Here is a 14,554-nt window from a genome sequence, read left to right as displayed (position 1 = left end):
TTGCCTCATTGCCTCCTTCACATATACTTACTTCATTTCTACTTCTTGTGTGTTTTTATTCCTTGTGTGTTTCAATTATATAGGTATACTTATAATTTTCTAAATGTTATACATTTATAAACATTTATAAACATTTAGCAGAATTGTGTAGCTTAACAAATTAATTCATGCAGAGCAAAAAGCTGTTTGTATAGTAAAATAATCTGCGTAAAAATACTGTAAGCTTAAGTGTAACCCTACTTCAAATAATAAATAAAAAAAAATAAAAAAGTAAAGTGCTCCCCTGTGCTTAGCACAACGCCATGAAGGCGTATAGGGAGTGTGGGGGTAACGCCCCACACTTTCTTGATCCGGTCGTGAGTGGGGGTGATGTGATCAGTATCACGCCTCTGACCGCCTTTACCCCCCAGGGTTTCCCCCAGGTACCAATGTTATTCGACGCTGGGTGGGCGCCGGGGCCGCTTCCATCGTTAGAAAAGTTCCCGGATTTGAACCGGCCGGGGATCGAACCCGGGACCTTGAGCATGGTAGTCAGACGCGTTACCGACTGAGCCACTAATAATTATAATAATAATAATTGATAGCTAAACCATAACATTTTGTCCCCCCCTCCAAAAAAAAAAACTTCCCATGACGCGGGCGCGTCACCCTGTGGACATCCCTGATAGTGAGCAGATAATTAACTTCCATTCAAAAATGACATGGCATTTCCTGCTGATGTTTTATCCTTTTCATTTACTGCTTTTGTAGAGAAAGTGGACGTTTTGTTCCTACTTGTCCATAGATACATGGTTTGATACAGGGTGAAGGCACATAGTGGTTCCGACTCTACATTAAACTGTAGGCTCGGGCCCGATTAGCTTTTCTGGTGTGCAAAACTTACTCAAAGCAAACTCTACTCGACTCACAGAGAGAATCATATTGACTGTAGGTCAAGGCTCCAGAGTCTCGTTATCCAGCAAAATGGTAGTAAAGGATGCACTTCGTGAAAGTGAGATTGATTGAAATCGTTCTCCTCTCAACTCTAAAAAGAATTGCGTCCGTACCATACCTGCTGATCAACACCATAAAATGGGTTCAGAGGAACTTGGATAAAGAGGAAAGAGCAAATCAATCTTTTAGAGCTGCTAAAATGAGACGAAATAAACTTGGAGATGGTTAGTGGGGGAAATGGTCTTTGAATGGGTTGAAACAGGGCAAAAGAGGCTTATTATTAAATAAAGCCAAGCTCTCCGCCACCTGGGAAGTATTCATACCGTCTGAGAGCGTGGAAGGAGAAACAACGCCTCCGCATCACCAGGCTATCTTCCTCAGCCTGTGCATTAGGAAGAAATACTCCCAGCGAGAGCCTGACCGAGGCGGAACGCTCCCGTATGAAAATCTCATTCGGTTGCCATGGTGACGCACAAAAGCGGAAGTAATAAGCGAGTGGTGGGTGCTTTAAATTTTCGTTCGCGGCCGCTAAATGGAACTCCTCGCAGGCCCTGAGTGGAGAACGTGGTGGCTTGCTGACGTCATGCAATCGAATTAACGAAATCGAGTCTATCACCTCGTACGTCGAAAGAAGAACAAGGAAATGCGATTGGAGAAAAGGGCAAACAAACTCCTCCCTGTTGTGAGGTAATGGTTCTCCGACGCATCTATTTCTATTCGCTTTGTTTTCTCTTTCTCTCCCTTCTCTTCTCTTGGGTCATGTTTGGATAAAACCTTTTAACAAATAGAACTGCTTCTATATGCTTTGATGTTGCCATCTCCTCTTGGAAGGAAACACACGCTTTAGCACAAATTCTTCAATAATGTGTTCTTGTAGCGCAACCCACAAAGTAAAAAAGTGCATCATTGAAGGTTAACGAGGCTATGGGGACGGAGACTACACAAATGAAAACCATCAAAAATTGTTTTGAGTTTATTCAAATAGATTTTATGAACAATATAAATATTGGTAACTTAAGTCGCTTTCTGTTTGATTCTATCTTGATGGAAGAATCGCCGAGACTCGATCTCAGAACCATCTGAGTTGTAATTATAATCGATTTCACACAGCTCTGATACAACAAAAATGCTTTGCATCGCTATTACTAGCACGTAGGGCAAAAAGTTGTTTTTATAGTAATGTAATCAGTGTAAAATAAACTGTAAGCTTAAGTATGACCCTATTTCAAATAATGATAATAATAATAATAATAATAATAATAATAATAATAATAATAATATAAACATGTAGTGAAGATTTTCATCCCAAAATTCTGATTTATATTGTACGTGAATTCATCTTTGTGATATCTGCTTCATATTCCATAAAAGTCTTAAATATATCAAAGCAGTACACTTTATGAGATAACACCATTAAGCATTGTTTCCATGATAACCAAAAACTCAATATGCTGACCAAGGCAGAATTTAGTTTATAAGGAGATAAGGAGTCCAACCACGTTCCAGATGAAAAGAAATTTTTATCTAAATCGCCTGCCATGTAAAATAACAGTTGACAGGAGAAGGCCACCTGCTGGAACACCTGGAAAGGAATGTTCCAGGTAAACAAATTTCTATTAAGTTTGTGTTTCGTGAGGAGTGATTCTTACTCTTGATTTCATTTGTATTTGGTACACAGTCTGAAGAAGAACTGGGTAGAAGGTTGAAACGTAACGTTTAGTTTATGTTTTAAAATAAAATAAATTCTGCCTTGGTCAGCATATTCAGTTTTACTTTATGAGACTTTCCACTATGTCATATAAATAATATATAACCCTAGCGAATGAAAAATGTAGGCTGAGAATTTACTTTTTTAAGAGGATTTGTTTGGACTGTAGGGAGTGATATATGTTCTGTTTAATTGCAATAAGGTTTCATGTAATAATTTTTGCTTGCCAATGTTTCATTGTTTCTCGGATCCTAAACGAAGCTAAACATTGCCATACACGTGCACATAATATAATTGTTGTTAAGATAATAAATACTAACTCCAATATACCCTTTGTTTATTTAATACACTAATTATAATATGTGTTTACTTTCCGAATGATGATGTGTAAGTGTTTCAGAGCAGGTGATTTTTACAGATTGCATAAACAATAGCAAACATAATTTAATTTTTTCTAGAGGTGGAAATAAATAATAGTGAAATAATTGAAATCTCAGATATTTTAAAAGCATGGAATGTAATTAATTTTAAAGTGAAAGGTTTCTCCTATTTGTGGCGTTATCTTCCCAATTCATAAATGCATATAAAATACTCATTTTCTTGCTCGGAGCACTGACATTCTTCGTAGATTGTGCTGAACCCTCTTGTGGGAAGTAAATCACACAACAACTCTATAAAACAAACACTTTGCCATTAATTCTAGTTTCATCCTAAGCACATTTCTTTTAACACATAACCCAACTTCCTAAATATTAAAATTTACAACTTCATAACAGAAATAAAATTTAATCCATGCAAATTTTTCATATTTTCTCAAATTAGTATTTGTATTTTTGTTAAGTTTTATCGTCCATTTCCTGTCACCTTTGGTTATCGCGTCACGTGTATAACCTTGGTATTTTTTAAAAAATAACGTCTTTCCATATTCATACACACACAGGCAAGCTACATCAAATACATTGATTTGACAGCGACCAAACGTCCGCAGGATAATTACCAATAACGTAAAATATAATTCTAAAACCCCTATTAATCGTAGCATTTCTGTAAACTTATTTGGTCATTAACCATAACATTTTACCACAGGAGGTAAAGAAACATTCGTGAGTCGCTACTTTTGTCGCAAGAAAACTACTTGTTCTGTCGTTTATTGACCTAGCGAACTGCAAGATGTTTACACTTGATAGAAAATGCATGTGTGTGCTTTATTTACAATATCCAATACAGCGGGTGGAGATAAGCTACCTGAACCCAATATGGTCTAGTACCCAATATGGCCCATTTGTTGTTTCCAAGTAGTTAACATGGTTAATTCAACAGATGACGTTAGTATGTCATTTAGACTCGCGAAGGGCGTTATCGAACCTGTTGGCTATGCCTATAGTGCAGTAACTTGAAGACACAGAAGTGAAATAGCTGGACCTCGTGATTGTGTTCTACGGAATATAATATTTCATATATAACTTATTACTTACTACGTCTTATAAGTGATAGGTGTTTATATCTCTCGTACATATTATGATAGTTCATAATCTGTACTTTACAACAATGTACTTAATTTAGATTTTAATCTAAAGTACTGTTTATAACTAAGGGAAAAAAGGAACACTATGTAAGGTAGACTCAATATGGTCTACATAGGTATATATCGTGAAGGACATGCGCAAATATGGCATTAGTTACTCTTATGTGTGTGAAACTCACTAAGGATGATAAGAACCTTTCATTTGACCAGACTGTGATGTGCAATACATGGTCTTCCTGTAACAAATGTTGATATGCCACTCCCTTGTTTGTTGGTTTGTAAACAATGTTCCTTTTTTGTGCAAATCTAATGTGTCATTATGTAAATAAAATGTGAGTATATCAATTTACTTATTTACCTATAAAACACCATAGTTATACTTTCTTTACAATTTCTGTTGCATATTTTGATGTGAAATAACAAAATATATGGTTAGGCCATGGATATAGGGTACATTTGTACCCTATATGGCTTAAACGTTAGTTTTTAACAAAATCTTCACTGCACTCATGTTATTGTTTCAAACTGACTCAAATTTTCAGTAAGCGTCCAGAGATGTTCCCTCTTTTGGAACTTGTGATTAATTTCACCTTTCTGACTTTATACACCATTAGAAACAATCAGAAACTTTAGCTGGGTCATATTGGGTTCAGGTAACAACATTTCTTTCATGTACTTGACAACACTCGGTGCCATCATGCATTGCGGCAAAACAGTAGAACAGTGAACATGGTGATGGTACAGGTAAAGGCATTATATGGGTTGTGGGAAACAAAATCTCCTGTAACTTTTCAGCGTCATTATAGGAAATAATACAAGAAGGATCCGCCTACGAATGAATCATTTCACGGAGTCCCGCAAGAAAGTTACGGACTAGGTGGAATTGAAGTCCATGATCTAAGAGGCTGTGGCACTTGGAGTCAATTCATCACTAGACTTGATATTATGATAACCACCCAGGGTGCCCATGTAGAGGTATATTATTGATTGATTGATTGATTTGGTGTTTTAAGTGCACTTTTTGCACAGTAAGACTAGTCGGGACTGGACCTACAGTTTAAAGTGGGATATGAACCACTATGTGCCTCCGCCGGGTATCGAACCCGGGACCCCTTGATTGCAGTAGAGGTATATTAATAATGAAGTATGTTCAGTAAAGATTCTTTGAGTCAATAAATGTAGTAATTCCATGTCTCCTATTCTCGAAAAACGTTTTAAAGTAAAGACATTTTGATCTCTTATGGGGTGAATATTTTATGGAGCATATTTTGAGCACTTTACCCCGTCTTTCAAGGACCTAGGCTGGTTCGATCTTTTCACACGAAGTCGCTTCCACGCTTTTATAGCGCTCTACAAAAGAGTACAATTCCCTAGAACCCATAACAATTTCAGCCCCTAAGCGTCGCACACCACATTGCCACCCGTTCACGGGACAACTCTCTGCTGACCATCCCCTTCCACAAGACAACGTTTTGCGGAAATTCCTTCACGGTCACTGATGCCAGAGCGTAGAACGACCTCGATAATAACAAGTGGCCACAATTCAGCTCGCCCATACTTGAAGTAGCTCCTGGAAAATATTCATGCATTATGTGATTCTCCTATTTCCAAGTTCAGTGCATACGACAAGTATATTAAAGTTGTTTACAATTAATGTACTTTACAGAAGTGATCTTACTTGGAATGAAATTAGAGGTAATAATGTGAAACAATGTGTGTATATATACGAGGGAGAACATTTTGTTCCTAAACAAAAGTTTGTGATGTCTCACTCTAGAAATACATACGTAAGTATGTATTAACTTCGTTTCTATCTTAACTACAGGGTGAGGGACAAATAAATTTGGGGAAAAAAATAATTGCATATTCTCGTTTCTGAGAAAATGCACATCTTAAATGATGTGCCACATGACGCCGTTTACATTAAAAAATCTGTAGATAATTCCAAAATGGCGGACAATGTCCATAGTTTCATCTTCCTCCGTGAAATCGTTTTCAAATTAAAAGAGTGGTGCTGGACTTTTGCTTCACCCTGTATAAATGTTCTTCTTTATTGTACTTTTTCGTAGCTGCAAGAAAATGCAATTTTTGTCAGTTTGTCATATATTGTATTTATTTATTGTGGGTTTTCCTTCTTTCTGCAGTACAAACCCACTGCACCGGAAGTTAGAAATGGCACAGTGACTGAGGATGGCCAAATTGCAAACGATCTTCCATCGGACATAATGACAAAGGAAGATTCAACGGTAAGTAATTCTTATAAAGTTAGTATGTTAGTGTTACATTAACGAAATATAAGGACACTCGAATTCCTCCTTTTAATTTTAACTTTCACATAAGTAAGCTCGAACAGATTGAAAGGACGACAAATTTTAACTGTCAATGCCAGTTTCACAAACTGAAATTAACTCTATGTCATTCTTATAACCGAAGGTTTATTTCTGCAGCAACTTATATTTTCTAACTGGACAAAATCAATATACTCTTTATCCGGACTATGTTTACTAATTTATTTCAGTTCCATATTAATTCTACCATTCCATTCTCATATTAGCTTTCCTACAAGAAGAATTCCATAAATTTGTTCTATCCTTTCCCATCGCATAGCCTGCCCACCCGGCATCATTTTCCAATGATATTTAACACGAGTTCCAGCATTTGAGGATTCTTCAGCTTTTTTTCTGTTCCTGTTGTAAGACGACATTTTTCACAAATATGCTCAGTGGAGCTCAATCTACAAATCAACAGCAGATTCACTCACAGACTGTTTACCTTGGCAGCCTAACTCACAGGCTCCTTATCTTGGCAGATTAATTACCCAGGATATGTATCTCTGCAGATTAACTCACAGGATGTTTATCTCGATAGGTTAACTCACAGGTTGTTTATCTCGGTAGATTATCTCGCAGGATCCTTATCTTGGGATATTATTTCGCAGGATCTATATCGCGGTCGATTAACTCACACGATGTTTACTCGTATCTAGGCAGATTAACTCACACGCTGTTTATCTTGGCAGATTAATTCGCAGGTTACTTATTTCGGCAGAAAATTCGCAGCATCCTTATCTCGGCAGGTCAACTCACAGGATATTTATCTTGGTAGATTAACTCACGAGCTCTTTATCTGGGCAGGTTAACTCACAGGCTGTTTATTTCGCCAGGTTAACTTGTAGGATCCTTTTCTCGGCAGTAAGTTTCCAGCATCCTTATCTAAGCATATTATCTCACAGGATGTTTATCTCGATAGCTTAACTCACAGGCTGTTTATCTCGGAAGATTAACTCGCAGGATACATATCTCGGGAGATTAATTTGCAGGATCCATATCTCGGTAGATTAACTCACACGTTCTTAACTTGGAAGATTAACTCGCAGGATCCTTATATCTGCAAATTAACTCACAGCCTGTTTATTTTGATAAGCCAACTCACAGGCTGTTTTTCTCGGCAGATTTAATCGGAGGTTCCTTATCTCGGCAGATTAACTCAGAGCCTGTTTAACTTGGCAGATTAACTCAGAGCCTATTTAACTTGGCAGATTAACTCAGTCTCCTTATCTGGGCAGGTTAACTCACAGGCTGTTTATTTCACCAGATTAACTTGCATGATCCTTATTTTGGCAGTTTAATCGGAATCCTTATTTCGGCATATTAACTCGCAGTGTCCTTATCTCGGCAGGTGAATTCACAGACTGTTAACCTCGGCAGATTAACTCGTCGGATCAGAACAGCCGTAGGCTGAACCTCGCCCTATAATAAGGAAAATTGATGTTGAAAATATCGCCCGATTAATTCGCAGGATCCTTATCTCGGCAGATTAACTCACAGGCTGTTTATCTCGGTAGGTCAACTAAGGATGTTTATCTGGTAGATTAACTCACACACTCTTTATCTTGGCAGATTAATTCGCAGGATCCATATCTCGGCAGATTAATTCGCAGGATCCTTATCTCAGCAGATTAACTCGCAGGCTCCTTATCTCGGTAGATTAACTTGCAGACTTCTTATTTCAGAAGATTATCTTGCAGGCTCCTTATCTCGGGTGACTAACTCGCACAATCATTATCTCTGCAGATTAACTTGCAGGATGATTATCTCCTCAGGTTTTCTCTGAGGCTCCTTACCTCGACAGATTAACTCGCTGCCTTCTTATCTCGGCAGATTAACTAGCAGTCTCGTTAACTCTGCAAGTGGACTTGCAGAATGATTATCTCGGCAGATTAACTCTAAGGCTTTTTATCTCGGATATTAATTCGTAGACTCCTTATCCCGGCAGATTATCTCGCAGGCTCCTTATCTTTGGAGATTTACTCGTAGTGTCCCTCTTATTATCTCTGCAGATCTCTAGGGGAGAAAAGGGGAGATTGCTCCTTTCCTTCAGACATCCATTATGGAGCGAGGGGACCCCAGGGAGGACAATAATAGCTAATTTACTGAGATAATATTAATCCAATACGTAATCCTAATAACTTCACCTGGCTAAACACTATACGCGTTAGAGTAAGTGATATGAAAACTTACCATTTCTCAAACTATGTACATTGTAATTTCAACTGTAGTTTATCACTTACTGACACACCGAGAAGAGAATGTCAAGCGGATTTAGATATTTCATGGTGAATTGACCTACTGATTCTACTTGTTAGGAATGGCCATAGCCCTATATATTGGTGGTTAAGGGACGGTCGCTCAGGACTCCATCACGTCTGCTCTGTGATGTGGAAGATGCCGGGTAATAACTAATGTAATAGTTCGTGCCATGAGAAGAGTCAAAATTGAGGATAAAGTAGTTGATGTTTTAACATGCAGTTAATCTGAAGTACATAAAAATGTTGGTACTGATTAATAATGTAAGGTACCTGAACCCAATATGGCCGAGTACCCAATATGGCCTATTTGCTGTTTCCAAGTAGTTAAAATGTTAATTTAACAGATGACGCTAGTATACTGGCTGACTGTCCTGAATGACGTGATTGAACCTGTTGATTGCGCTTATAGTGTAGTAACGTGTGGACAAAGGGGCGAAATTGTGTTTTATGTGATCTAATATCACATAGGTAAGTTATTACGTGTACTTACTACATCTTCTAAGTGATACATGTTTATATCTCTCTTACATATTATGATAGCTCATAATTTGTACTTTACAAAAATTTACTTAGTTTAGACTTTAATCTAAAGTACTGTTTATAAGGGGAAAAAAAGAACACTATGTAAGGTTGACTCAATATGGCCTACATAGGAATATATCGTGAGGGAAATGCGCAAATGTGGCATTTACTACGTTTATGTGCACAAAGAGTGTGTAGGAGTCACTACGAATGATGAAGGGCCTTTCATTTGCCAGATTGTGATGTTCAATTCATGGTCTCTGGTGACAAATTATGACACAAGAGAATAAGAATCAGACAAAACAAAGAAATGGAAAAATCTTGATGTGTTGCACTACTTATTGCCATAGGTTTTATTTGCCTATCTACCGTGGAACTTGAGATATAAATTATCATAATCAGGGAAAGACTTTATGCTCACCCTGTTTGAATACAATACTAAAAATCTATCACTTCCCTTACATCGAGAGGTCTTGCAAGAACATTATTGCCGTAAATTTTAAACTAAAAAGTATGAGCAAAACTAACTCTTACAAAATTTCTTTACCTACTAACTTTACCACTAACCGAGTAGAAATAACAAATGATTGTCTTACTCCGGCGGATCATTTTGGAATGGTGTCCCCCTTTTTTCAGCAAGTTCTTTTATGCTTGTCATATTACTTCTCAAATTATATTTTCAGCAGTTTGTTAAGGAAATATTATAATCTTAAATTAATTGGAGATGAGAGTTTATTTGAATTAGACATTCGTGAAGTTTATTGGTTGTTGGATAAGTGTTACTATATCAAGAGAGAGAGAAGTAGTACATCAGAATATATGAACGGGTAATTACATGTTAGTGTTATATCTGAACTAGAGGTAAATGAAACTAGATCTGAAACCAATGAATAACCTGAATCTAAATTCAACTCACTTCAATACGTATCTTTCAAAAAGCTATTTTACAGTGGCATATATAAGACAATGACGTGTGCAGGAATTTCACAAGGGAGGATGTTACTTTTTTAGACAGTCTCTTCTATTTTTGATAAAATCTTGGACAATTTGAGGGTAAAAAGTCCTCCTTAAGTACGACTGTGATGATTGTTACATAAATTCTTCCTAATGCAAAAATTTTACACTATTATCACAAGGAGCTAATGCTATAAAACAATCTCAATTAACGTAAAGTTTTTAATTGTTAGTCAAGTGAGAAAACATCCACATCAGCGGAAAACATACTGATGGTCTTGAAACGTGAATAACTTCAAAAATAGTAAAACTTTAAATTACTCTACAGAAGTGGTTATGATAATTATAATCACTTTTATAATATAACTAGCTGATTGCCCGGCGTTGGCCGGATATTTATCTATCCCAATCTTCTATTAGACAGGAATAAAATGAATTGAAGACTAAAATTGGTAAACGCTGTAAGTGCAACAATAATTCAAACACCGTTTTCCACGTTAAACTGTGAAATGTACCACCATGCTCTATAATGTGGTAAACGTGAAAAGTGGCTGATAGCCCTCTATGTAGTTCAAAGGGCGTGTAAATAAGTCACTAGTGTGCACGTTCTTACGGGCTGATGTGCTGAACGATACGATTTCCCAACACTTTCGCCTTTGGCACTTACAACCTTTACCACTTTTAGTCCTCAATTCTAACTATAGTATGAAATGAAATTGGAGTTGAACGGCATTGGGAGTGTCACTATTTAACTCAGCGGTCCCGAAAACTATGGATTACACACTAATATCGGTTGTTTTCGATTATTTTTACATGTCACCTATTCCCACCACACCCCTATGAGTGCTAGGGGTGTCTTACCCCTACAGTATTTATTTCCTGATTGTAAGTTATATGTGCACCAAGTTTGGTCATCGTGAATGTCACCAATTAGCTTAGAGACTCCGAAAACTATGGATTCGATACTAATCTAGGTCATTTGTGACATTTTATTTTTCACCCCCTCTCACCCTCCTTCCCAATAGGTGATGAACTTGTAGTTGAACGGCATTGGGAGTGTCACTATTCATCTTAGCGACCCCGAAAACTATGGATTACACACTAATAATGGTTGTTTTCGATTATTTTTACAAGTCACCCCCTCCCTTAGGGGTGACAGGGGTGTTTTACTCCACAGTATTTCTTTCGAGATTGCAAGTGATACGTGTATCAAATTTGGTTGAACACGCTCCAGGAGTTAGAGAGTTAGGCCGGAACAAACAAACACACAAACACACACATACACACAAACATCCATTTTTATATATATATATATAGATTGCCTATTAGCTTGCGTTATGCTACTGAATTTCCATGTATGTTACTTAACTGCCTATTACCTAGAGAGTACACACCATATTGGACTCACAATGAGCAGACTCCACGATGCAGAAATGTTCGCGGTTCAACTGTTCCCATCTAATTATGCTGGAAGCGATATGAATGCGCCAGCGAGGAACAGCAAACATCAATAAACGACAAATCATTTCCCAGACGTGCAGACCTTGGAAATTCAAGTGAAGAAAGTTGAAAGTTTTAATTAGCATTCTCTTTAGGATAACCGAAGCGTGATGATTGCTTTTCTGCTTTTCCTACGTCTCGAAGTAAGTCTTGAAATCCACATCGAAATGGTGAAGTGTGCACCACCTTTTGTTTGTAAGGATTGCAATTTCTCCTAATTAGTGTAGAGGTTTGAATCCAGCTTGTGGCAATATGTGTAAGACGTAGAGTCACAATACTCCCTAATGATGGCATTAAAATATCAAAAACTATGTAGTCCTTGTATTTCCTCAGCTTTAAAGTACCCCTTAGGTTACGTATGTAAATTTATTGAATTGGTTTCACTTCACATTTTTGCCACCCTTGACTAATTGCGAAGATGAGGATGACTAGAGATAAGATTAAATGAATGAAAAGACAGTGAAAGCACACAAGGACAGCAAACAACATTAGACCCACCTAGGATTATATTAGCCGTAAGTCCAGACGCCAAGAGACTCTCTAGTCTGCAAAGTGCAGTCCAGTAACAGGGAAGGGCTGATAAATAAGATCAAAACCTCAAATCGTCAGCAATATTTGATAATTTACGCCGATTTTTTTACATATTTTCTTATTCGCAACAATAATGATGATCTTTTCATGTGGCACAAAATTTGGATCTAGAGTCGTGGCTAACTACTTCGCCATAGTGACCCGTTCCCTTTGAAGTGGCTGACTCGTGTGCTCGACACCTCTGCTTCCCATTCTCAGCGAGTGCTTTTCTGCCACTCAATAAATGTGTTCGTATTATACTGGGTGGCTAGAATTAAAGTTACCCAACTCAGAGCACTCTGTAGCCTGTTTGAGGCACCGTAGAACTCTGAAATTTGGTGAATCCACTATGCAGACCGTGGGGAAGAGGATGGTGAAAAAAAATAGTTCTATTTTCCGCCAACAGGTTCAAATGTGGCGCTGTAATAATAAATATTGAAAAACATAAGTTATTAGCTGAGTTATTAATAAGAAAGACATTTGTTAGTGGCTGGAAGTTGCGAGAAAATAATCTCCCTTTTATTACAAGATTGCAAGGTAAAGTGAAATCCATAACCAATTGGAGCAGTTTATGTCATTATTACAATCCATCATGGAAGTACAGCGGAACATTTCAACCTGGTGGCGGAAAATTGAACTATTTTTTATCGCCATCCTATTCCCATGGTCTGCATAGTGGATTCACCAAATTTCAGAGCTCTACGATGCCTCAAACAGGCTACAGAGTGCTCTGAGTTGGGTAACTTTATCTGGCCACCTGGTATACTCTTTGCCTATCATAGTCTGTCCTGTCATCTTTTCCGTTGTAGATATTCTCATGGATAATATATTGAAATGTCCTATTCTGCTGGTGCCATGAAATATAAAATTTAGGAAAACTAACAACTCGTATCATAGCAAAGCCTATTACGTCATTTCTTTTCTCATTTCGTTCATTTTTACGACGAAAATCGACATAATCTAATACTTGAAGATAATTTAAGTATAAAACTTACGACTAATTTACAGCGGAGATTATCCAAAATTCACTGATATGTGAATTTCATTTTTACAGTTGATTCCAATTTTGAAAGTCCGTACGATATAGTTATGTACACAAAGTGTGTGTGGAATATTACAAAACATTCAAAATTGTGATGATAACTCTATGGAAGGACACTCGTGCATTATTTGTCATTCAACCATTTCAACCAAAAAAAAAAATAATATTTGGGACCGGAAATCAAAAGTACCCAATTTTTTTATGTTAGCCCGAATTGTAGATAATAAAATAATAACGACTATATTTTCGTTTTCATCATACGGCCTTACAACTCTGTGACCAAATCAACAATCTTATGCCAGTGCATCCTAACATCTGCCTTCTTTCTTCAATTTCTACTTTCACTCTCCTTTCACCGAGTCTCCTACATCTGTTTCCTTTTTATTTTCTTTCTTTTATAAATTTTGGGTCTACCTCTTAGTCTGGATGCAAATGGTTTCCATTTTGATACCTTCATCTTTTTGACGGTTCGAGCTTTTCCAATCTTCTAAAATGACCAATCCAAGATGTCCTCCGGGCATTTCTATCCTTGCTATGGTCATTGCTTCAAGAAAGCACATAGTTCGCACATTATTTTCCATATAGTTACGTGTGGGGTGAGGGTGTATTCACCAATTTGTTCCTTTCAAAAGTTAAGAATTGTTCTTAAATTTTCTATTATGATCGCAAGCATAGGAAACAAATGGTTACATTCAAGTATTTTATTTACTTAATTTATACGATTTAATTATTAAATTATTCATTAATTAATTTATGCAAAGACGGCTAGATACAACTGAAAATATCATTTGTTACATTTATCATATTGTTTATTTGAACTCTGGATTGATATGATAGCTTCAAATATTTATTTGGGCATATTGTTACTATACAAGTATTCGTTTTGGCATTTTGGATAAGAATCTTCAACGTAACTTGTTCACTTTTTACATTTTAAGACTTCAACAGACTTTACCATGTGCATGCAGACATTTCTTCTGTATATTGTTAATCTTATTCTCCGTACTTCTAATTTGTGCAAAGTAACATGATTTTGCTGAAATATTCAAGGTATGCTCTATGTTATAAGATGCTCGTAAGAAATAATTTGAATCAACTACCTGAATCTCATTACATCATTTATTTCAATCTATTGATTACACCTACGGTTAAATATAATTTATAATTATAATTATTTAGTAATATACTTGTGTTTAGGCATATCGGGGTTAA

At 36.8% G+C, this 14,554-nt stretch overlaps 1 protein-coding gene across 1 annotated transcript in view; it reads left to right on the top strand.

Annotated features, from left to right (window-relative positions):
- Window positions 1–14,554, top strand: part of Ac3 (Adenylate cyclase 3) — a 568,126-nt gene that overhangs the window by 439,342 nt on the left and 114,230 nt on the right. The window contains exon 8 of the mRNA XM_083112151.1: window positions 6,311–6,412. Within this exon, the coding sequence (XP_082968277.1) occupies window positions 6,311–6,412 (102 nt within the window). The remainder of the gene's footprint in view (window positions 1–6,310; window positions 6,413–14,554) is intronic.

Source organism: Lepisma saccharinum, chromosome 26 (genome assembly GCF_977018435.1).
Source record: "Lepisma saccharinum chromosome 26, izLepSacc3.1, whole genome shotgun sequence".
NCBI lineage: Eukaryota > Metazoa > Arthropoda > Insecta > Zygentoma > Lepismatidae > Lepisma > Lepisma saccharinum.
This window is presented reverse-complemented; position numbering and strand designations above follow the sequence as displayed.